Genomic DNA, 24,100 nt, shown 5'->3' with positions numbered 1-24,100 from the left:
TTTATATTAAATCAGAGACAAGTTTTGTTCATTAAACCACCAACTATAATTTTGCAGCTAAAGGTCGAATGTTTGTTTACAGTAATGGGTGGAAACCCCCAGAGTCACATGCATAAAATGAAATGACACTGAGCAAACACTGCCTAATTTTATTAGTTTTTATCCACAGAAAAAATATCCATCTAGAGAAATTAATATCAGTTTAAGCGTATACTATATTTGGAATATTTTTACTGCTTTGCCTTGCCATCAGACGGCCCTCTCCAACTGAAACTAAAGCAGTTACCTCAAACCATTACCATTCCTCTACCGTTGCCTTTATCAGATAGTTTGTAAGCTAAAGCATGGAAAACATTCAGAATCTGGTGTACACTTAGACTGATATTGATTTTTTTTTGGGATGGCTGAAATACTTTTTGCTGCAGCTGCAGTCCGCAGCAGTATATTCCCTAACTCACGTGTCGGTGGATTTGGTTTATTAGAGACGCTGTAGCAAAGAAACATAGTACTTAAAGTAAGCAAAGCAGAACCATCAGATAAGTCAGACCACCGTGTTTGACTATGAATCTTTAAACAGTAGTCACGCAGAAATGGTGTTGATTGTTATTTATTTGACATCACTGATTTCTGATAATACTGGATTCTACTGCGGTCATACTGCTCAATAAGTACTTTTACTTTTAAACCTTAAGCACACAAAGCTAATAATACTTCTGTATTTCTTGGAATTTAGAGTGATATTGCTGCTTTTACATAGATTAAACTTTCTGAATACTTTTTACATCAGTGCAGACTGTATATAATGCGATAAGACGAATATAATGCTGCTAACACAATGACGACTAAGGACTAAAAACAGGTTGCAGGCCTGTGATCAGAGATAAGGGCTTATATAAGAGTGTGTGTGTGTGTGTGTGTGCGTTCGTTCCCATTTCACACCCTATAGGCCAGATTATGAGTATTCTCTCAGATGTCTTTGTTTTTGCCTGTAGTGGATTTGGATCAGTATACCGGTTTTGTTCCAGACTGGAAACACAGATAAACACACACAATCACAAATACGCCCACAAGCAAGCACTCACTCCCTGACACACATACTGCATACACACACTCTGAGTCCCGCTCCATTGCCCTGTGACCTCAGATATTAGCTTCGCTGCCAAACATGACGGAGGCCAAGTGCCACAATAAACACACACACACAGTCACACACACTCTGCTGAGTCTTACTGGAGCATTTGGTCGGTCAAGAAAAGGAGCAACACTTGGCGGTTTTAGTATGGGTGAAAACTAAAGAGAAAGAAATCATTGGCTCATCTTTGGTCATCTGCAGAAGGCTGTTAAAGTTAACAGGCCGGTTAATTACTGTTTTTGAACATGCAAACATACAAACCTCCTCTGTTTTCGCCTGTATCACCTGTATTGACTCTCTAGTTATTATTGTTATTACTGCCACTATTGTTAATTTATTTATTTCATGTTTATTCGTATAGTAAGGAGTACATAACATAAAAGTGATGCTACATACTACAGCATTTATAGCCTAAGCTAATTTACAATGCCTGTCCTTAGATGGACCTTTAAAAAGAAATACATGTACTTTACCAACATGATTTGAAACACTTTAATTTAATACACCAACCATAATCAATAATCATATACATAAATCAGCAGCTCACTCATGATTACATGACTGATTCCTCTTCAAGAACTGTTTCAGTTACAAACACTTTGTTATTTGCAATAACAAAGACACAGGGATGGCATACAGATAAGGGAGTAGGGATGAGTACAAGTTAATGGCATCCAGAAAAAAATCAAAGTAGGGAGATCAACTGTAATTGTGTTTGACACTGCTTTGTGGAGAAAATTTTGTCCAAAGATTATTTGAGTCACTACATTTGTGATAGTAGTAATGATGTAAATTTAAAAAAAGGGCAGTCAATAATACCTACATGTATCCACACACACATAATGTATGCACACATATGTAGATACAGACACACACACACATATTAAAAAGAAAAAAAATACTTTGCAGCATCGGTCTCGAGTACTTTTTTTGTCTCAATTTTTAGCTCCTCCTATTCATGTAATTTGTAATTTTATTCACTTACTTGGCTATTTTTGTCTTTAATTTAATTCCCACCTGACCTCTGAGATTACATGATGAACTGTGTCTCTTGAAGAGATGACGATGGATGGTACCACTGTACTTGTGGTGATACTGACAATATCTGGACTCTGTTACCCTGATTAAATGGGTTGTTCCAACATTAAGTGTGTCGCAGTTGGCTGTTTTTTCTTTCTTTTTGTTCCTACATTTTTTCTTGCATTGCTGTTGGTGGCTTTCTGGTCCACAAGGTGGGCTGGCCCAGTTGGCATTTGCCAGATTTGTGTGATGGCCAGTCTGAGCCTTTGTGTGGCAGATTGTTGAAATATATTTTAGCATGTTCTTGAACAAAAAGGTTATGTTGCTTATGTGTGCGGTTTCAATTGTGGCGTATTGGCATGTACTCATCGTGCTGATTTCTGAGCTGTTTTTCTCGCCTTAAATCACAAACCAGAGCTGGCTAGATTGGTATCTTTACTTTGTCTTGTTGTAGGTGTTAACTGCAGGTGTTAATTGCAGCAGCAGACATTTCCCACTGTTAAAAATATTCCTTCCCTCTTCATTGTTATTTTTCCTACTCACGCCCTCTTGTCATTGTATCTGGCCTTGAATGGTTTCTTATTCCTCGAATGTCTCAGATTTCTCACTTTATATGCTGTTCAACTTTGAAGACTGCAGTATGTTAGTTCACTTTGAATTCAGCCAGAAATTTGCAAATAATCCACCACTAATTTGCTAAAGAAACATTTTTTAGTTATTACTTATACGCTGGATATCGTGTCCTTTAACTGCAACCCTTTATTGGAGATTTTAATGTAAATCAAGTGCATTGATTGGCTGAATTGACTGTGAATTGTCCTGGTTTCCCCATCAGCATCTTTTGATTTATAAATGTAGAAAGTGCACATTTAAAAATTATACACATTCAGACATCAACAATTACCACTGTCTTTAATTATAGTGTCAAATAATGTTTTTTTAGTAGAAAGCAATTCATGTGTAAAATACAAAAATTGGAAACCTGCCACTTGATCCTAAAAGCTTCTTGATTGCACGAGCCAAATTCATCATCGTGATTCATGATTGTTCACCTGCCAGATTGACTAATAGAGTTGCTCAACTCTGCAGCCACTGCCAGACTCAATTTAGCTTTAGCATTCAAGTGACAAAGGTTTTTTAAAAGCTGATATCAGGCTGGAGCGGAAGATTGAAATGAACTTTGATCAGGACCGCAGGCTGGCAGAGGGAAGAGTTTATCAGATCAATCTTGTCAGACCAATGTGAGCCGCTGCGACACAATACGAGATTAATCCAACATCAGATGTTGTGGTAAGATGAGGTAGAAATACAACATTTTGTCAGTTTTAAAACAGCCTGAAGAATATTTAAAGTTACCTAAACCAGTGGATCCCAGCAGATGCAGCCACAGAGTCCAGATTTCTCCTCAGTCATTAGTTCAAGGTCCACACATCAGATATATTACCACATTTTCAGTTTTATTTCACAAAATGTAACAACATGTATTGCAAGAATAAAGTGAAATTACTTTAATAAATAAAAACCATTGTAACCAAAAAAGTGCACATTATTGCTTCAAGACCGGTGACATCAAAACTCTGCAAAGGTACACCATTTTATTAGGCTAAATAATACCAAAAACAGGGCAATAAAATAGTTTCTGTACTGTAAAAAAGGTTGGCAGGATAAGTGAGGCCCTTACCAAAGTCCTTAGATCCATACTTCAAAATAAAGTATGTTTTTACAAACTTGACACATTCATGAGTCACTCCAGGTCCATTTAGAAATGACCTGTGACCCACCAGTTGGGAACTAATGTAACTGGACGCTGTTGGAGGTATCGAGTTTTAGATGCTTGTGGGAAAACCAAATGCTGCTTGTTTTCTGTTTCCTCTTCCAGTTTCCAGCCTGTCCTTTCCTGACTTTTCTTCCTTCTCTTCTTCCCTTCTCCTCCTCTCTTCCTTCCTCCCCTTCCTCCTCCCCCTCCTCAGTAAAACCATCAAGGTGAAAATAATCGACGACGAGGAGTACGAGAAGAACAAAGCCTTCTACGTTGAGATCGGAGAGCCTCGCCTGGTGGAGAGCAACGACACCAAAGGTCAGGAAGGGGCGTGGCCTCTGAACCCCTCGACCCCAGAGTGTCCGCCACATTGCCGAGGTTGCATGTTCTCAACGAATGGAGGCACACAGGAGGAGTTTTCTCGACCTCATACCTCCTGATGTGTCCTCTCCGTGACAGTGAACATGCAGCAGATCACCTCATCTCACCACTCCACCTTGTATGTGTGTGTGTGTGTGTGTGTGTGTGTGTGTGTGTGTTTTTTTTTTTGTGTACATACCTTGCCATGTTGTTTGTTTACCACGCATGCATTCACCACCTCCCTCTATGTGTGTGTGTACGTGTGTGTCCCATACAGGAAGAGCATAACCATTAGGATCTTAGACCGGGAGGAGTACAATAAGCAGTCCTCCTTCTACGTTGTGCTTGAAACCCCCGAATGGAGACGCAGCGGGAAGGACTGGACAGGTGTGACAGCCAATCGGCACTGAGAATGCACTTTATGAGGTTTTGGGGAATCCTGAATCAACAGGCCAATTGCAAAGTTTAGTGCTCATCACTTATTGATAAAACACACAGTATTAATTGACACTGTTGTCAGTTCATGACAGATTTGCTAACACAGCTGCTGTGTTGTCGACAGAAAAAAACAGCCACGTGCACACTGTTTGACAAGCGATCTCTGTAAAGTGCCAAAAATGAAGGCAAAGAAAAGAGACAGTGAGGACATTACCGGTTAGAGGACATCACAGAGTAGGTGTGATATTTGTCTCAGTGGACTTTGTGCAATTTGCATCATATTAACTTTATGCAAAGCCTAATACGATAGTCCAGACAAGAGCACTTTAAAGTTGGCAGGGCAAATAAAGCACTTTATACCTGGCAACGCGACAAGGAGTAAAATCAAAGCATCGGTTGCACTTATGCCGCATTTTCAAAGTGACAAAACGCAGAGCTGCTCCCTAATCGCTGATATTTTAACAGGCCTGTTGATTTGGGATTCATGTTGAACACACAGGAGCGACTCTGCTGCTCCCCTCTGTACCTCTCAGTTATGTCTAACTTTTTTCTTCTTTTCCTCCTCTGCTTCTCCTCAGAGGTTTTCACAGAGAACTCAGTGGGAATCACACCTGTCCTCTCCTTTCTCCTCCTTTCCTTTTCCTCCACCCTGCTCTCTCATCCAGCCAAAAGCTTTTCATCCTTTGAGATCTCTGCTGGTGTTTGAAAATGTCACTGCTCCCTTAATACCGCTGGATTATGTATTATTGCCACAAAAACAGACATATAGTGGTAATATCCAAGAGGGTGTTCACTTTGAGAATGAATATAATGTGAATTTGTTCCCATAATCCCACCAAAGAATGCCTCTAAGTCAAAGATTTAACTTTATGACTTCCATGAGACAAAATAAACACCCACAGCACAGCGTTGACGCAGACTGTTAGGCAGATAGCATTAGACCAAAACATTTTTATTATGAGAAAAACTGATGCTATTACCAAGGGAGTTATGGGTATTGTGAGTTTTATACAATTTCATCAGCACTTGCATCAGTCAGAACTAGTTTCTTTTGAAGTAACCTATGTATGGAAAAATATCAAATAAAACACAAGGTTCAGTAAAAACAGCATCCGAAACCTGAAGCTTGTCATCTTTCACAGGGTAAAATAACCACCCTGCTTCCTGAGCTAAATAAACCTTTAAAAATCTCAATTTGGTTATCTAAAAAAATGGCTGTCACAAAGCTGACAACAATTAAGCTCATGAAATGTTGATATTTTGGAGAAACGCGGTTCTCACGGGACAGTGACGGTTTGTAAACAAAGGATTTTATCTCCTCTCCCAAATAAAATCTGTCAGAAAAAATACACCACAGGTCTTTCATAATCATCCAACCAGAAGACGTCAGCAGAGATAAGGGAGAAATACATCCCAAATCATAACATAAAGAGACATAGAGTTTAAGGGACTGTTCAACCCAAAATCAAAAGTAAACTTCTTTTCTTTTTCTTTTTTTTTAAATTTTAGGAGTCAGTCACCGTGTGTTAGATATTGGCTGTAGAGATGTCTGCCTTCTCTCCAATGTAATCAAACTAGATGGCACTCAGGTTGTGGTGCTCAAAGCACCCCAAAAATACTGAACTGATGAACTCAACAACAATGTGTCTTTCCAGAAATCATGACCCAGTTACTCGAGATAATCCACAGACCTTGGAAGGAGACATTGCTGTTGAGTTTTTCAAATGTATTTTTTGCCAATTTAAACTCCACTAACCCAGCGCCATCGAGTTCCATTATATTGGCAAGAAAGCAGACATCTGTGCAGCCGGTATCTCTAACATTCAGCAACTTGCACCAAAAAAATCAAGATTATTTAATAGCACTACAGGTAAGAAAAAAATAGTATTTTTGATTAAAAAGTGTCACTGTCTTCAGTCTCAGATGAATAACATAACAAACAAAGCTTTTGCTCTCAGGGAGGCCATTAAAACAACCTGTTTCTGTGGCTAATGGTCACATTACAGCATTATGTAACACATCCTTGTCAGATAAATGGTATAAATTGATGCAATTAAGAAGTGATTATGGTTTAAGATGTGCGAATAAGTGTGTATGGTTTTACATGTGGTTGTGTGTCCTCGGTCACATGCTACATCTGTGCATGTGTTTTCCATTGTGTTCATTTGTTATGTCATTTGAGCTACTCGTCTCCCTCCTTTTCTATTACCCTCTAATGTAATATAGAGTTATAAACGATTTTCCACCTGCTATTTACTGACAAACACAGACACACACAAACAAATCTGTGCATAGCAGTCACTTGATAATAACTTGTAACCAAATTAGGTTAAAAAGAAAGAGATTAGTAATGTTTAAACCGAGACTAAATGCATGAGGTGGAAACAGGATGTGATTTGAGGTAAATCAGCCCACCGCAGTGTGGTCTAAAGACGGTTTTGTGCCCTCAAACTCTGCTGGGTACATTCATTAAAAGTAGATCTATCTCTGTCACATACACACACACACACACACACACACATACACACACAGAGTCAGACACAGCGGTGCTATCAGTGTGTTAATGGCACCGTGTGTTTACCAGGCATCAGCAGTGTTTATAGTGATGAGGGGATCAAAGACGAGGGCTGGATATCACGTTATCACAGTCAGGAGATCAAGCACACCTCCGGGATGCAGAGACGCACACACACAGTTTCGGGGCTGCAGTGGGTTTGTGTGTTTAATGAGTGTGTTTTATGAGCTGATGTGCTGGTTCTCTCTCTGTGCTAAATTAGCCCTGCACAGATCTTTATGGCCTCGGCCTATGACTCTGTGTGTATGCACACATACTTACCATTGTGCGCTTTTTGTGTGTGTCTGTGTTTGTGAGTCTTTTATTAGGGTAAAAAATAAATAAATGTGCAGCTCTTTGAACTTTGTCCAGCAGTTGGCGCCCTGTAGCTTTCAGCAGTCGTTTTGGAGAAATTATTGGAGTGATTTTTGACTTTGGCTCAACACTCATTTTTTAATCCAAGAAACTATATTATCAGTTGCAGTCTTTTAAAAATATTTTTAGTTATAATCAATAGATTTTTAAATCATCATAGAGTAGTGGATCTCAAACTTTTTCTTGTGAAAGATGCCAAGATTGATAGATATTAGATCATGGACCCCCACTTGATAAGATTTCACTTTAGGGACCTATATTTGAAAAGACATTGATTCTTATAAATATAAATACATACTCATGGTCAGAAGGTTTTGCAGTATTCCTATGGTCGATAGTTTAAAGTAAAAATACTGCTAAGGTGGGGGTATTAAAAACTTGCACAGAAGTACTGCTGTCATTCCATGTCTTTGATTTGTTTTTTCCATTTAAACGTAAATTCAAACGTACGTAAACGAAATAAATGATACAGCCTAACATCAAACGATAGACTCATCAGAGGATATATTTCGTCATATCCCACAGCCCTACAAATCTGCCTTCAGCCTACTTTCACATACATTTTTACCATTGGACTGATATATTTAGTCTATATTACATATTTGCCTCATATAGCAGAGACATAATGACTGTGTTGAGTGGCAGGGCTGAGATTTGGTTTTGCATGTTTTTTCTCTCCCTTGTTCTGTAATATTGTTTACAAAGGCTCTCTGTAAATGAACTCTTCTCACACACAGAGACTCTGGCACCTAAAATTGATTTTCCCAATACATTTTGGCACAACCTCACATGTTTCAAACAGGCTCTTAAGCATCCTGCCCCAGAGGCAGCAGCTGAAAACCCAGGCGAACAGGCACGTTCACTCGCTAATGTTGATTAATGTGTGAATTGTGCCTTAAACAGCGTTAGCATTCAGAGAGTGTATGAGAGAGAGAACAGAGTCAGCTTTTCTTATTGGAATCCAGTAAGGTCCCGTTTCATCTTCTATCAAACCGGTGCTTCATAAGTGAACTGCCTCTGAGCCGAAGATAAAAGCAGTGTATTCTTTTCCTTTTTTTGTTGTTGTTGTTTCATTTTCGTTGCTTTATTTCGCTGTAAGCAACAGAAGTTGACAGGATTAATGTGGTGACTAAACAAGCTCCAGATCTGACATCTGCTATGCTGATATGAGGAGCTACACATGGGAAGATGGGGAGGGAAACAATGTAGTTCAGTCATTCCTCTTGTAGCTGTTTGACTTTTACGGAGAACTGGAGAGATGTGATAGAGTAGCGAGGCTTTTAGCGGTAGCAGCGCCGAATGGACAGTCAAGGACTGCTGCTGTTTATGAGATATCGTGCAGCTTAAAATTTACATTTCCATTATCCAGAGTGACTTTTACAGAGTAAGCAGGTAGAGAGTTCGCTGCCTTACTGAAAAGTACTTTGACAGCTTTTAAAAGCTTCATTTCTTTTCAAACGAATGTGTCAAGTGTCCTGCCATCTGGGCTCTTAGTCATCTTACCTATAAATTGGATGAAAACACATTTTAAAAAATCAGCTGTAAACAGTGATTTACTTTGGCTTTAGCTCCAACACCGTTACTTCCATCGTAAATTGGTCCAAGCATTATAGCGTCTGTATCCTTTTAAAGTAAACTCTACCGATCTTTCCATCCAAATCTGCTTCCCAACAAATAATTCAGCAGCTTCTCATTCGTAGAGGAGAGATGAAAAGGCTTGTGATTTACTTTTCCATTAACCTTTTTCATCCTCCTCTATTTCTGGCTGAGTTTTTTGTCACGTCCTTAGATCGTCTTTCAACAGCCTCCAGAGAGCAGGTGTGAACTTGTATCCTGCTTTGGTTTGTTTGTGCAGGTGGAGCCAGAGGTTTAATATTTGCACAAATATCCAGTCGCCTAACAGTGTTGTTGGGCTCAGGGAGAATGGATTTGTCTTCTTTAAAGGGACAGTTCAGCCCCCAAATCAAAAATACATATTGTTTCTCTTACCTATAGTGCCTTTTACCAATCAAGATTGTTTTAATGTGAGCTGCCGAATGTTGGAGATATCGGCCAAAGAGATGTCTGGTTTCTATCCAATGTAACGAAACTAGATGGCAACCAAAGCTCCAACAAAAATACATCTCTAAAAATCTCTAAAAAAAAGCAGTGTCTCTTCACAGAAATTCTGACCATGTTACTCAAGATAATTCACAGACCTTGTTGTGAGCAGTTTCATGTAGGAACTATTTTCTCTCTATTGAGCTGTATAATGCAAAAGGAAGTGTGTATCAACTCATGGACGAGAGGCTAATGCTCGTGACATCGCAGGATGCAAAAATGTAAGGCTTCCTGCAGACGTTGTTGTCTGCACCCACCAGCAGTCTCACTGCACAGAAGGAAGCATGCATCTACTCACCGATGAGAAGCTCATGCTCCTGAAAGTGCGAGATGTCAACATTAATGGCATCCTTCCTGGCTGAGCAACGCATCTGCACAGTAATACATTTTGCACGTGTAGTTTGGCAGAAAGAAACAGCTCAAGATACTACTGAAGATATTCCACAGACCTTGTTGTGAGCAGTTTTAATGTAGGAACTATTTTCTTTCTACAGAAGCACACCCACCAACTGTATTACTGTGCAGAAGGAAGCGTGCATCTACTAGCTTACCTGAGCTAGCTTACAATACAGTTCAGCCGGCACAGCTGTGGAGGAAGCCATACATTTCTGCATCATGTCCTGATAAAAAGAGCATGAGCCTCTCGTCCATCAGTCAATGCACGCTTGTATTATGTTTGGCAGGTGTTGTTGAGTAGAAGAGAAAATAGTTTCTACATGAAATAACAAGGTCTACAGGTTATCTTGAGTAACTGGAACATGATTTCTGAAGTTTCTTTTTTTGTTTTTGGCGCTTTGCCCACCACAAGCTGACTGCCATCTAGTTCCATTGCATTGGAGAGAAGGCAGATATCTCCAACACTCTATAAACTCTCCTTTATTTTAGTGTGAAATATCCCTTAAAAGAATGAAAATGCATCTTTGACACCTCTGAAAGTGTTCTGGGCGATTGCATCTTTGATGTAGAAGATATCTTTTTTTCGTGGAGGTAAAAGCTGTAGTTTTTTCACTGGAGGCTTCAGAAGTTTCCACATGACCCTGTGATATTGCAGGTTTATGAGGAGCCTCAGGACAGCGGGAGGCAGAGGAGAGTTCACTGCAGCCGGTGAACCTCTGTCACTCACTTGAGTGGGGAGAAAGTGCAGCGTGAGGAAGAAACAGCGCTAAGAGCGAAACCAGCTGAAAACACACGCACCCTGCAGAGGGTGATGACCCCATGTCCTCATACACACAAACACACACAAGCATGCACTGACACACACGTCATAGAGAAACATACATCGCGACATGTGACAGCTCATATGCACCACACACACATACTGTATGTTCCTATGTGTGTATACATGTAGCTACATTGTATCTGACGGCAATGTCCTCCTCTAATCCTCCTCTAATCCTTTCTCTGCCCTCTATGTGTGTGTGTGTGTGTGTGTGTGTGTGTGTGTGTGTGTGTACTGTATATGTGGGTGTTAGGTTATGCAATACTACATAACGTTATTATTTACCCTGAAATTAATTACGACATGTGCCAAAACAACATAATTAATTGGAGACATGATTATCTGTATCTCATGCCAGTTCGTGTGTGTGTGTGCTCACCGAGGTCTCACTATATTTAACTTAATCATTAGTGTATACATTACATTAAATCTCCATAATGTACAAAGCCGCTGAACCCTCTGTCATAATGTGTGCAGTGGTAAACAATATTAGTAATACATTTTAATGAGGTGCTTGGTGTTGAACCAGTGTCATTAAGTCTGTCATTAAACAGAGCAAATCACCAAACAATGCAAATGAATTTATTCAAGTTTTTATTACAATAATGTGCAGCTTCAAGAGAATAACATTTACATTAGTAATGATGGACGATCATTAGAAAATGATGTCGTTATTGTTTTGTTCATTCATTCATTATCAGTTAAATTCATTATTTTAACCGTAAAAGTGTAAATAAACAAAGAGGTGATGGCGCAGAAGAGACAATAGATTCATCAACTCAGGGCTTTGCAGGTCATCCTTCTCATCAACATCGTTTTCTAACCTCAGCTTCTTCCTCTTTTGTTTCTGCTCATCAGTCTCCTGTAAACTCAGCACAGTAGTCAAAAGAAAACGTGTCTGTAATCCATTTGTACATTTTGTACATATCATATCAACGTTTCTAAAGTGAGCTGATTTTGTCATCAGGAGGTGCAGGGATTGGGGTAAGGTGTGTCACCTAAAAGAGGTGTCTGCTAGGCGGCAAATCACTGTTTAGGCCAAAAAAACCCAGCAAAACCAGCTGAGATTTAGTAAGTCATTGCAGTGTTTCCAGCTGCTTATGAAACACCAAATCTGACTTTTTTTTGTAGCGACCCATCACCATTTTTATAGAGAAGTTAGCGCCACTAAAAGCAGTTATTTTTACAGAGATTCTGCCCCCGAAACATGATATTTCAAGCCAGTTCATAAACTTTACCTAACCATAATTAAGTTTTTTTTATGCCTATACCTAACAACACATTAACCACAATGTTGTTGAAATGTAAGATTTCAACGTATCCACTATAAAATAACGTGCAAACGTAATCGACCCTTGGTTTGCAGAAACAATGCCAACGTTTTTCTGGCAATTGGGTTGTTAAAGTGTAACTTCATCCTCCTATCTTCCAAACCAAACTCTCCACCACCTATTCATTCCTCTTCCTCTTTTTTTCTTTGGCCATGATCTTCATCTCCCAAAGTGCTTTTGTAGCCTAAACATAATTAAAAAAAATCCATTTAGTAATCTTGTAATTGCCACTAGCGGATAGTGTAGGCAAATAAATGTGATATATTCTAAGTGAATCACAGTAAATTGTCTGCTGATGCATTCAGTATTAACATTTTGTAACTTAGCAGATAATGTAGATTTAAAAAAGGAAATGGGCAGCACTTCTGTCAAACAAAGTTTCTGTTGTTTTTCCATATAAACCAACCCAATCACCAGAATAAATGTCGGCATTGTAGGTTTCTGCAAACCATGGATGCATTACATTTGGATGTGATGATATAGCAGATATGTTAAACTTTAGATATCTTCATGTTTTTAGAACACTGTGGTCTGATAATGTTTTGGTGTAAATATCCACTTTTGGTGTCACAATCCCAGCTGGAAACAAGCAATGTCTCTGTAAAAAATGAATCGCTTTTCTTGTCACAATCCCTGATGGAAACACAGCAAGTGGTCCCTAAAAACCCAGTTTTGGGAGCACGATCCCTGCTGGAAAGCAACAGTGTCTCAGTAACAACAACTGCTTTTTATGGCACTGTCCTCGCTGAAAAAATGGCAGTGGGTCGCAGCAAAAAGGCCAGATTTGTTGCATAAAAAGCCACTGAACACACTGCAATAACTGGCTTTAGTTGTGTTGTTTGCTGGTCTTAAAAGTCATCTGCAGCTTGGGAGGCTGCTCGTTTACTGCAGCTCATACACCACATCACTTGATATGATACATGTGATACGTACAGATGTAATGTGGTTTGCAGAAACATACAATGCCAAAATTTTCTTCTGGCGACCTGGCTGATGTAAACATCATTTCAGGACTCAGAGCTGCATCCTTCTTGAATGTATCTCTTCATTTATTGTCCTCGTTTCCTGATCCTTATCACTTTTTCTCCCTCCAATTTTCCTTTTCCCTCATTTTCCTCCCCCTGCTCCCTTCCATCTTCCTTCTCATATACCACCTCGTTTTCATCCTCTGTTCTCTTCCTTTCTTTTACCTCTTCCGCTTGCTTCTTTTTCTGCTCTTCCTTATCTGTCACTATTCCTCACTGTCATCTCTTTTCCTTTCCCGTTATTTCTGCTCCTATTTCACTCTCCCTCAACATCTTCTTACCGTCCACTTTTAATTCTTATTATACATTCCTCCCCCATCCTCTGACCTCTCCCCTCTTCTCTTCCCTCTCCTCTTCCTCTTCGCACTCATTATTTTCCTTCTCATCTGTGCCCCTTTCCCTCTTTTCTAATCCTTTTCTTAATTCAGCTTTCCCATCCTCTCCTCTCCTCCTCTGTGGACAGACCAGACTAGTGAAAAGTTCCACTTTTTTTCTCCTCCTACTCCTCTCTTCTGCTCCTATTCTGTCTCCTCCTATGGGACTCTCCAAAAAAAAGTGTGACGATGTAACAGCTCTGTCTTCCTCTTCTTTGCCTTGTCCCCTGCTGTACTGTTTAATCCTGTCAAAGACCATGTCTTCTCCTGTCGTCTCTCTCCTTCCATCTGCTCGTCTCCTCCTTGACACGGCGCAGAAGTTTCTCCCCTCTGCTCCTCCTTTTGTCTTTACATGTTGACAGTTTGCAAAGATACCTCCCCTCGCCCCTTACTCTTCCCTCCTCCTTCTGCCTCCGCTGATGGAACCTGAATCCATCAAACGTGACAGGGTGCAAAAATGCTCCCCTCTGCTCGTCTCTCCTCTCTGTCGATTTTTGTTCTTTCCTTCCTCGTTACCCCTTTTCCTTCACCTCTCCCTCAGTCCTTCGCCCCCTTCTGTCCTCCTCTCCTTGTCGTCCTCCATCACTTCTGTGGGACTAGGGAGTCTATCAAAGCAAGACAAGGTGTGAAAGCCCACGTACACACTACACACACACACTTCTTGTCAGCTCTTGTCAGCACATATTGACCCATGTTTTATCCAGACAAATCGACAGACACTCTTTGTCAGTGCAAAAAAGAAAAAAGAGAAGGAAAACTCAATATTTAATCAAAAATGTACCATTGCATTTCATTGTGTTCAAGTGCCAAATGAGCAATGTGCTGTGAAAATGAAAAAGTGAAGAAAACGCAATCTTTCAAGGCATCAAACTTCTTATTTTAAGTAAGACTTTTTAACTTCACGTCCAAAGTTTTGCCTTTGAGTTTGTCCATTATCACATTGTTTGTATATTTTAGAGTTTTAAATTTCCATGTGTGTTAATTTGCACAAATCTTTACATTGGACTCACTTAATTTTCAATTTAAGTGCACTCATGGGGCTTGGTTATCCCAGAAAATAATTTGTTTGTTGTTTTAATAACTGTTCTGAACAGCCTTCCTCAAAGGCTTGGTGCCAAGTGTGATAGTTATTTAGATTTTTAGATTTTTTTATACTTGATTGTACACACAAAAAGTGCCAGAAATAGTTGAGTAAAGAATGAACAGTTCAAATCCTGACAGGTTCTGTTTGTCCATATTTTTACGGACACTACGCCTCTTGCTGAGAGGTGCCGTCCGACTATCCAGCCTTCCAGCGACATGTAATAATGACAGTTTTTATCTGTCAGCATTCTCAGCTGATGCTGTCCAGCAGCATATTATGCAGATGCAAAAGGAGGCTTTTGGCGTTGGGAAAATCATTGCAAAAGTGGTGATATTTGAAAACTTCAGAATGGGAACAGGCTGGTTTAGGAAACATAAATACTTTGTTAGGATTCGGAAAAGACTGTGGTTGATTTTAGTCACATGGGTCAACTGATGTGACAAACAATTACTGACTTCTAGTTTTATGCAAAAACTGGTCTTCTGGGTAAAAGTCCTGTGCTTGCTAGACCACGTCCCCTTCTACTCGCCCAAAGCAGACCCTCTCATTCTTTATACTCCATCTGTGGCTCTAAACATCTAATATGTCAACATGTCAACACTAATTTCACCATGAATGATGATTTTTTAGTTGTAGCCAACTTGAAGTATGTCTTGGTATGTTTGTGTCTGTTTGTATTGTCCGTTGTAATGTTGTTTTAGTGTTATGTATTTTTTCTGTTTATTCCTGCTCAGGTACTGTGGATGTAAACTAGCTAACAGCTAAATCTGGCATGAATCAACTCATCTCATTTTGAGATTAATATTTTTATACATGGTCTTTGTTGACTGAAAGTCTGATGTGTCTCCTACAGACCCAGTGCATTGTGCATTGTGCATATCTAATATCACGGGCCACTGCCCAAGCAGGGTTTTTTTTCACGCTCTGGAACCATTTCTATGGTTAGACCATCAGACAGGCAGTTCTGATTGAGTATACCAGCTCCTTTTTCATAATTGTTACATAGTTTTCTGTACTGCTAACAGCCACTTTCAGAGCAGAATATCTGACCTGAAACAATTTAAGGTCCCCAGGTAGAGAGAGTCCAGGGAGCAGCTGTTGTTGATGCATGTTAACTGCTGCTGCATGGCTTGCTTTGTTTTGATTTTGATCAGAGAAAAGGCCACAAGATGCATCTGAGACACTCAACAAAGACGACACAAAACAAGCCTCCATCATGTAACTGTCTCTCAACTGGATGAGTGAAAGATTTCTGGAAAATGTAACCACACGCAATCTTAACCCTTTGAGCCCTGAGCAAATTGACTCAATTTCTTTAAAACACAGGAAGAAGGCGATGAGCAGAGAATAAAGAAATGATGCAAAAATCTGCCAGAAATTTGTAAAAATTTCAGGAAAAATTGTTTTTAGAAAAAAAAGACAAGAAATTTAAACACATCAACAAGGAAACACCTGAAAAAAGTTCTTAAAAATTCTAATAATTTCAAATATGTGATTATGATACTTAGAAATATATATTTTTTCCTAGCTTTTTTCTTCTTCCCTAGACATTTTTCCTAAGTATTTTTTTAATTAAAATCTTCTAATTTATTTAAATGTGTGAAACATTTTTTACCAAGTTGCTTGTTGCCTTTTTTCTGTGTTTTTGAAAGAAATCAATTTGCTCAGGGCTCAAAGAGTTAAACCACTGTAAAAGTAATTAACATCTCTAAGTCTGAAATCAGATTTGAACTTTTTTGAGTGCATGCATCCCAAATTCCTCCACCAAGGCCAAATGTCTTGTTTGCAAGTAAAAAATAAGGTGTGTATCTGCTCCATGATTAGGATCCCCTCCAAAATTTAATGGATTCTTCTTTGGTCCATGCAACAACCTTTATCCAAGTTTCAGGAAGGTCAGGCTTTTAGTTTTTTGTAAACCTGTTGACAAACTGAGGTGAAAACATGACCCTCTCAGCAGAGGTAACAAAGGAGAGAAAAGAGTGAGAAAGAAAACTGATTTAGTGCTTTAAAGTGAAAATCAGGGGGAGGAGCAGCATATTAGGATGTCTAACTAAAACACAAAGGTGCTCACTGAGGTGGAACGGACTGGAAAACTAATGAAAAGTAGATAATAATCCTCTTTCAGGGGTCGTGGCCATGAAGTAGATTATGAGAAGTGCTCTTAAATTCAAAGGGAACTAATGACACCACTAATGGGAGAGAGATACTACCAATTGTCCCCACATGGACTCATTTGTCCACTGTGAAAATACCTAGGTAGCTGTATTAATTTGAAAGCTATGTTGTCAAAGTTGCTGAAGTAAATGAGTAATGTGCTCTTTGAGGGTTTTCTCTGGTGGGTCGCTGAAGCTGATTCGAATTGAGACTATATCAGGAATGAAGGAATTAGAGAGAGAGAAGGAAGAATACAAATTGGAGGTTTTAATACTAAGAAGCAGAGACAAAGAGGATGAGATAAAAGGAGGTAGATCAAAATGAAAATAAAGATTAAGAAAAGAAGGAGCCGGGGGTTAGAGACAGTTATGTAACAAAAGGAGAGATATTTGGGGATAGGGCAGAGGTAGATTATGTCCTGCTCATATTTTTTGTGCTGGCTATTTAAAGATACAGTGCACACAGATACTATGTGTAAAAGTAGAGGAAAATGCCCAGTTTGAAGATATATTTGATTCCAACTTTGTTTGGATGTTCTAGCGATATTTGTGCGTATATGTTCTGGCTGTAAAGTGCGTTCGGTCGTATTTAATTGAACTGAACTGCGAAGGAGCAGAGAGAAGGACACCGGAGGGAGGAAAAAATCAAAATGATAAATGGTACAGACAGCAGCTTTGACAGGAAGCAGCATCTTACCCTGCAACATCCAACCTCTGTCAGGTCCATTTACACACACACACACACACACGGAGGGAGTTTAGCTAACAAGGGTACTGCCCGGTCATGTTCATCCCACATGAGGTTTAGCGCAGGCTGTTAATTGAGTTCATTAAAAGGCTCTTACATAGTGTGTGATGGTGTGTGTTTGTGCATGTGCTTGTGTGTAAATTAAAGGTATACTCTGCAGGATTGTCTGTTACTTCTCGTAAAGATGCCGACCAGTGATAATGAAAGTAAAAGTCAACCCCAGATTGGCTCTAATTGGTCTTTTTCATTCTGTTGCTTAAATTTGAAAATAAAAAGAAATTACTTCAAAAAATACAAAAATAAAGCTCCAATCTCACCTGAGCGCTGTGTGGGTACACGCCCAGAAAAGTCCAAAACACAGGAGGGGATCCCGGCGGGCAGTCCAGTGCTATAATGTGTAATTGCTCGGGGCTCCAGCTCCGTTAATGATGGATTGGGATCAGTGTCCTGGTCGCATGCCGGTTGCTGCAGCCAGAGGAGCCCAGAACTGCGAGGTGTTTTTCCCGGGCTGTAGCAAAAAATGAGCTCGTCCTTCTCCCTCAGATCAGCTTCCAGACCAGCGATGCTTTTCTTCAGCCTTGAAACGGTAAAGTGGCACTCAGCCATCGGACTAGCAGTTTGTCTGTAGATTTTATGGGAGCTTTAAAGCTTAAAATTTTCATTAGGAGCGACTGATTAGCCTTGCCACCAGGCTAAAAACAAACCTGCTAAGCTAGCGGCAGTCCAGAGAGTCCAGTAGGCCAGATAAACTAAAGACCCAAACCTGCAAGGGTTAAAATCTTCCACCTTGTTAAAATGTGAAGGTAAAACAACCAGGATCTAAACGTTAAGTGTAAGAAGACGCTTTAAAACTAAATAAAAACGTCAACTCATGCATCTACAGTACAACAAACAGGTGCAATATGCAGGCTGATAAAAAGCTTTTTTTTACTGGGGCTCTCATATTGCCATTGCAAATAAAAACTAAAATCTTACAGCTAATCACTCACTGTCAAATCAAAACATGCTCTTTTAACCCATCGTACTTTAACCTTTGCATCAGTGCCTACCATCACAAGACATTCACATAGTTGTTTCAGTGCCATCATTAAGGAAAAATCAATAACAGCACCTGCACAGAGTTTAATGTGCATTGGATTTAAGGAATGGGGATGATTCAAGTGAAAATAAAAAAAATCGATTGTATGGCTTCAGTTTAACAGTGTCACACCTGGGTCATTGCTTCAGCAGGTTCTGTTTTATTATTCTTCATGGTCGTGTAAGAAGCCGTACCGCAAAACTGTGCTGCTTGCTAATAATGCTGTAACTCAACTGAGGGGAACAAATGACCAATGAGCTGGTGCAGACCCACAATGTACGGTACTGTAATAGAAGACAATATCATGGATAACCCCAACCCCGTGGAAAATGTGATCATGGCCTTTCTCTCTCTCTTTGTGTTTCTTTCCCGCTTTGATCACAGCGGTGAGTTCAGACTCGACAGTGAATCTCAATTACTGACACACACCATAAAGAAAAAAGTAAAGTGGGGTCATGTGTGAGAAACAGGGAGGCAGAGATAATGAGACCAGAGAGGAACTGGAGGTATATTTTCATTCAGTAATGCTACCTTCACTATTGAACAGTGTAAAGTTAATTACATGAATTGAAAGCATTGGCACATCTATAAATTAATTTAACACAAAGGTGGCCGCTCGGGGTGGAAATTGAGAATCACTGATTTGAATCGTTAGTTCAATTTCGTTCAAAGTCTTTTTCGTACTAATGAGACGAGCTCCGCTGTTAATACTGACCAATTCAGTCAGTGACAAGTATGATTTAGTACAGTCCGTCCAGTTTGAAGTCTTAGTGTTGATGATTTGTGTATGTATGCACATTTTGTTGATGGTAATGGTGTCACGAGGCCACTGGTGTCTGAGGTGCTGATGTTTTTGTCAGCTGGAATCAGACGTCAGTATGACATTGTGAGGACATTAACATAATGACTTTTGCAGAAGATGGATTTTGTTCTCTAACTCTTCTACGTCAAGAGGGTGTTGGCATAAGACATTGTAAAGACGTTGGAGTTGGATTTTGGTTATTTAACACAGCTTAAAAGCAACAAAATATCAACATCATCTGTTGCCAAGACTCTACATCAAATTCACGCTTGCATTAGACATCCGGACACTGAGTTTTGGTCAAACAAAGAGTCAGTGTTCTTCAGGGTTTATATGAATTACAATGCTGTTAGCGCACATTAAAAATAAAAACTGCCACACGTTTGAGTCCATAAAAACTGATACACGTTGCTCCTCTAAGCATCTATGTATTTAATACAATACGTTCCTGCATTTCTTGTTTGTCTTTTAAATAAATTTTCTTCTTTTTATAGTTCAAATGTCTCCTTTACTTCTACTTTTCTCTCTGGCTGGAAACTTCGCAGGCTTTGTTTGCTCTGTCTGTCGACTCACCCACCCAGCATCTACAACGTCACTAACACGGCCTGCTTTAAACTGTCTGGTTATTTTATTGTTTGTTTTAATGTCTGCAATCAGGACTCCTTGAAACAGTATTGATGTTAAGTGGATTACTCTGGTGAAATAAAATAAAGTCTGCAAAGCAGCCGTCGTGTTCTAACTCTGCCGTCGGTTGTTGTCTCATGGTGTTTGCAGAGGAAAAGGAGAAGGCGGAGGAGGAGGAAGAAGAAGCACTGACGGGGAAAGATGAAGAGGAGCAGCGCATCGCTGAGATGGGCCGTCCCACGCTGGGAGACCACGTCAAGCTGGAGGTCATCATAGAGGAATCGTATGAGTTCAAGGTAAAGTAGAGGGTGTGTTTGTGTGTGGTCAAATAAACGAAAGTGGCACGATGTGATAGAGGTAGCAGGAGCAGCTTTTTTTAACATGCAGTCTAATTTACTTCTGGTTTTACTTTAGGTTTCCAAAAAACCGAAAGTGACAAAAACAAGAAAAAACTGCCATAGTAGGATAGTTCACGTGCTCCTCTTTTTTTTTTTTAATCTGATGTCTTTCTCTGAACTGCCACCAAATTAAATGACCGCACACGTGACTCTGAATAGTCTGATTTCATTACACAAAGGAAACAAGACAATTTAGAGACAACTGAATCACATAATGAACACTATTAATCATCATCGAGGTGGAAAACACTGACACATCACTAAGATGCAGCACACATCAAGGACATGCAACAGTGGTCACGAAGCAAACAAGTTTTAATTGCATTGATCACTACAACATTTATATCATAAGAAACTGATGGATCAAAAGACAGAGATATTTAAACACACATGCACACAAATCAACATTAATTCCAGCCCTGTCACTAGAAGAAAATGTCAGCAAAGTACATTTCTGCAAACCCAAAATCATAACATTAGCGTGTTTTACAGATATCATATCAACATTTCTAAAGTGGCGTCATCAGGAGGTGGAAGTGATCACGGATGGCGTGCCAAATAAGCCAGATGCCTGCTGTGCTGCAGACCACTGCAGACCATTTTTTGTGAACAGCAAACAGCAAAACCAGTTGTGATTTTATGAGTCAGCGAGTCAGTGCCGAACAGCTTTTCAAGGCACCAAACATGGGTTCAGTTCTATTTTATTTTATTTAAAAAGCCCATTATCACAAATCACAATTTGCCTCAGAGGGCTTTACAGCATATGACACCCCTCTGTCCTTGTAGCGACCTGTTGCTATTTTTCCAATGAAACCACACAACATAGAGGTTGTTTTTTTTTTTACCAAGATATTCCTCCTTTTTCAGGAAGGATTGTGCCCCTAGAGCTGGGTAGTTTAAGCCCAAACCTTACCACACATTAACCACAACATTGTTAAAATGTAAAGTATCTGTTACATAATAACATGAATCACACGAATGTGACACTGCCATGGTTTGCAGAAAGTGCCAGCATTTTGTCCTGGTGATCAGGTTGCAAACTCACTTTACATATTACACTCACAAACTGCTCCAAAACATACAGGAAATCATCCTGTGATTACTGCGTGCATCTCCTTCCTTTCTGTCGCTCTCCCACGCAGACTCTTAAGACAAGCTAAATGCAATTACCATCCATGTTACATATTGTGTCTGTGTGTACGTGTGTGTACGTGTGTGTATGCGTGTGTGTGTGTGTGTGTGTGTGCACGTGTGTGTACGTGTGTGTACTGATGCATGTTCTTTTCTGCTGCTCCACCTACACAATCACTCTAGACAGGGAGACAGTTAATAACACCCAATAATAGCTCACCACTTGACAGGATGCTATACTTTGTCAAGTAGTTTTCTATATGAAATCCTGTGTGTGTGTGTGTGTGTGTGTGTGTGTGTGTGTGTGTGTGTGTGTGTGTGTGCAGCATGGAGCAGGATCCTATAGTTGCCTCCATGCACTGCTTATAGGTAGATAGAGGAGTACAACAGTGTGAGAGTGTCTGACGTAACGGATCCAAGGAGAACAAAAGACAAGCTGCATTAATGGAAAGTTTACTCTGAAGTTGAAAGTTTCCTCTTAGAACTAAGTGAATGTCATTGAAACAATATAAACAAGCTAAAAATCTAAAATAAATCAGACAAGTAGAAAACTGAAGAGCACTGAGCAAGTTGTGATAATGTTTTAGTAACAGTTATTGATTTTCTGCCATCATTGATATGCTTAAAAATTTGTTTGTCCAGAGAGAAAGGACTCATAAATGTCAATAATATGAGTGAGAAAGAGAGATTTATCAGTGCAATGACTTATGGGTCAGCACCAGGTTGACGGCCATGTGTTGCCCTCAGCTGGGTCATCACGGAGGTTTATTGTGGCACAAACTGGTGACAGAAAAAAATGATATCTTCATTCACCCACTGTAGGAGTGGCACATTTGTCCTCTTCTGCAGAGAGACACAGAAACATGAGCAAATGTGTTTCACACCGGTCCAACTGAGTCTTAAAGTAATGATCTGAGGAGGGAAAAGAAAAGGAAAGCAAGTGAGGAGAAAAATATCAGTCCTACACAGAATGAGAAGGAAGGTATTACAAAAACTTGGCTGAGTGTAGTTAAATAAGCACTTCATGTACAATGGGTGAAGTAAAGCTGGTGTGTGTGTGTGTGTGTGTGTGTGTGTGTGTGTGTGTGTGTGTGTGCGTGCGTGTGCGCATGCCTGTGTGCGTGCGTGCATGTGTCCACAGCAGCAGCAAAGCACTATTGACACCCCTAAGCTCCATTCAACACAATTAGTATCCCAGTTTCCCTCTGAAGTAGAGAGAAAAGAAAAGAGCAAACCCCACTGCTCCGCTAATTAGTGTGTGATATGTGTGTGTGTGTGTGTGTGTGTGTGTGTGTGTGTGTGTGTGTGTGTGTGTGTGCTTGTGATTGTGCATGGGCGCGTGCATGCGCGTGTGTGTGTGTGTTATCTCAATATTTCATTGTTTCTTCCTTTTGAAGAAAACAACAAAGAAGTATGAAAACAAGGAATTAAGGAGATAAAGGAAAGAGGAGGTGGACAGAGGGAGGATGGAGAGAAGTTTGTAGAGAGAGAATTAAGAAGAGGAGTGAACAGAAGCAAAGAAACTTGCAGCAAAATTGTTTTTGCATACATGAAAGGTCCTACATATGATTATAGATTGATAAATGAATGTTCCCGACCCCCTAAACCTCCCCCCAAACAACTCTGTTCTTACATATTCATGCTGTGTAGCCAAACATTGTTAAAATCCACAAAATGTTATTCACAATTCTAGTGGAGATCCCAAAAAGACCAAGTATGTGGTTTAATTTGTGAGAAAATGTGTATAAAATGAAGCTAGAATATTGCTATAGGACAGAGTGGTGCAGCCATAAAAACATAACAAAGCAAGCAAGTACAGAGTATGTGATACTCAAAGGGATAGTTTAGTTGTTTTAAGGTGGGGTCGTATGAGGTACTTATCCATAATAAGTGTATTACATGCAGTAATGTCGGTTGGGATGCCTGCTGTGGACGGGTTCAGCAGCAAAACATGTTTTAAAAAAATCCACCCCCCAAAAAAAATCAATGCCAGTTTAAGTGTTTGCTATAATGAGAATATTTCAATGCTCAATAAGCTGTTATCAGCTTCCGTTCCCCATCTATGCTCTTCAGACTCCATTGTATAAATAACTCTGTGGCTCAGCTTTCAAATACATCTCTGACATGCTTGTGACATACAAACCTTCTGGACACTTAGGACATCTGGGGCTGGCCAACGAGGTAGAAAAAAACACGGTGAAGCAGTGTTTGGTTATAATGTCGTACAAACCTGGAATAACTTCCCAGATGATGTTAGACAAGCCCAGACTCTGACCACTTTTAAGTCAAAGCTAAAAATGTTTCTTTTTAACACTGCCTACTCCACCCAGAAATGACTGCAAACATATTTTTTCACACTTGATTTTAAATCATTTTAAATCTCTATACATATTTT

The 24,100-nt window shown here is 39.7% G+C and overlaps 1 protein-coding gene across 2 annotated transcripts in view; it reads left to right on the top strand.

Annotated features, from left to right (window-relative positions):
* Positions 1–24,100, top strand: part of slc8a1b (solute carrier family 8 member 1b) — a 189,606-nt gene that overhangs the window by 132,048 nt on the left and 33,458 nt on the right. Inside the window, exons 5-6 of one of the 2 annotated variants that reach the window (XM_088086131.1) lie at positions 4,549–4,658; positions 20,327–20,472. In XM_088086131.1, coding sequence (XP_087942257.1) covers positions 4,549–4,658; positions 20,327–20,472 — 256 coding nt within the window. Of the gene's footprint in view, positions 1–4,122; positions 4,230–4,548; positions 4,659–20,326; positions 20,473–24,100 lie in introns of both variants that reach the window. The other variant, XM_042501705.2, reaches the window with a different exon arrangement.

Source organism: Plectropomus leopardus, chromosome 13 (assembly GCF_026936395.1).
Source record: "Plectropomus leopardus strain MGB_pleo_1.0 chromosome 13, ASM2693639v1, whole genome shotgun sequence".
NCBI classification, from domain to species: Eukaryota; Metazoa; Chordata; class Actinopteri; order Perciformes; family Serranidae; genus Plectropomus; species Plectropomus leopardus.
Note: the sequence above shows the minus strand (reverse complement) of the source record. Positions and strands in the feature narration are given on the sequence as shown.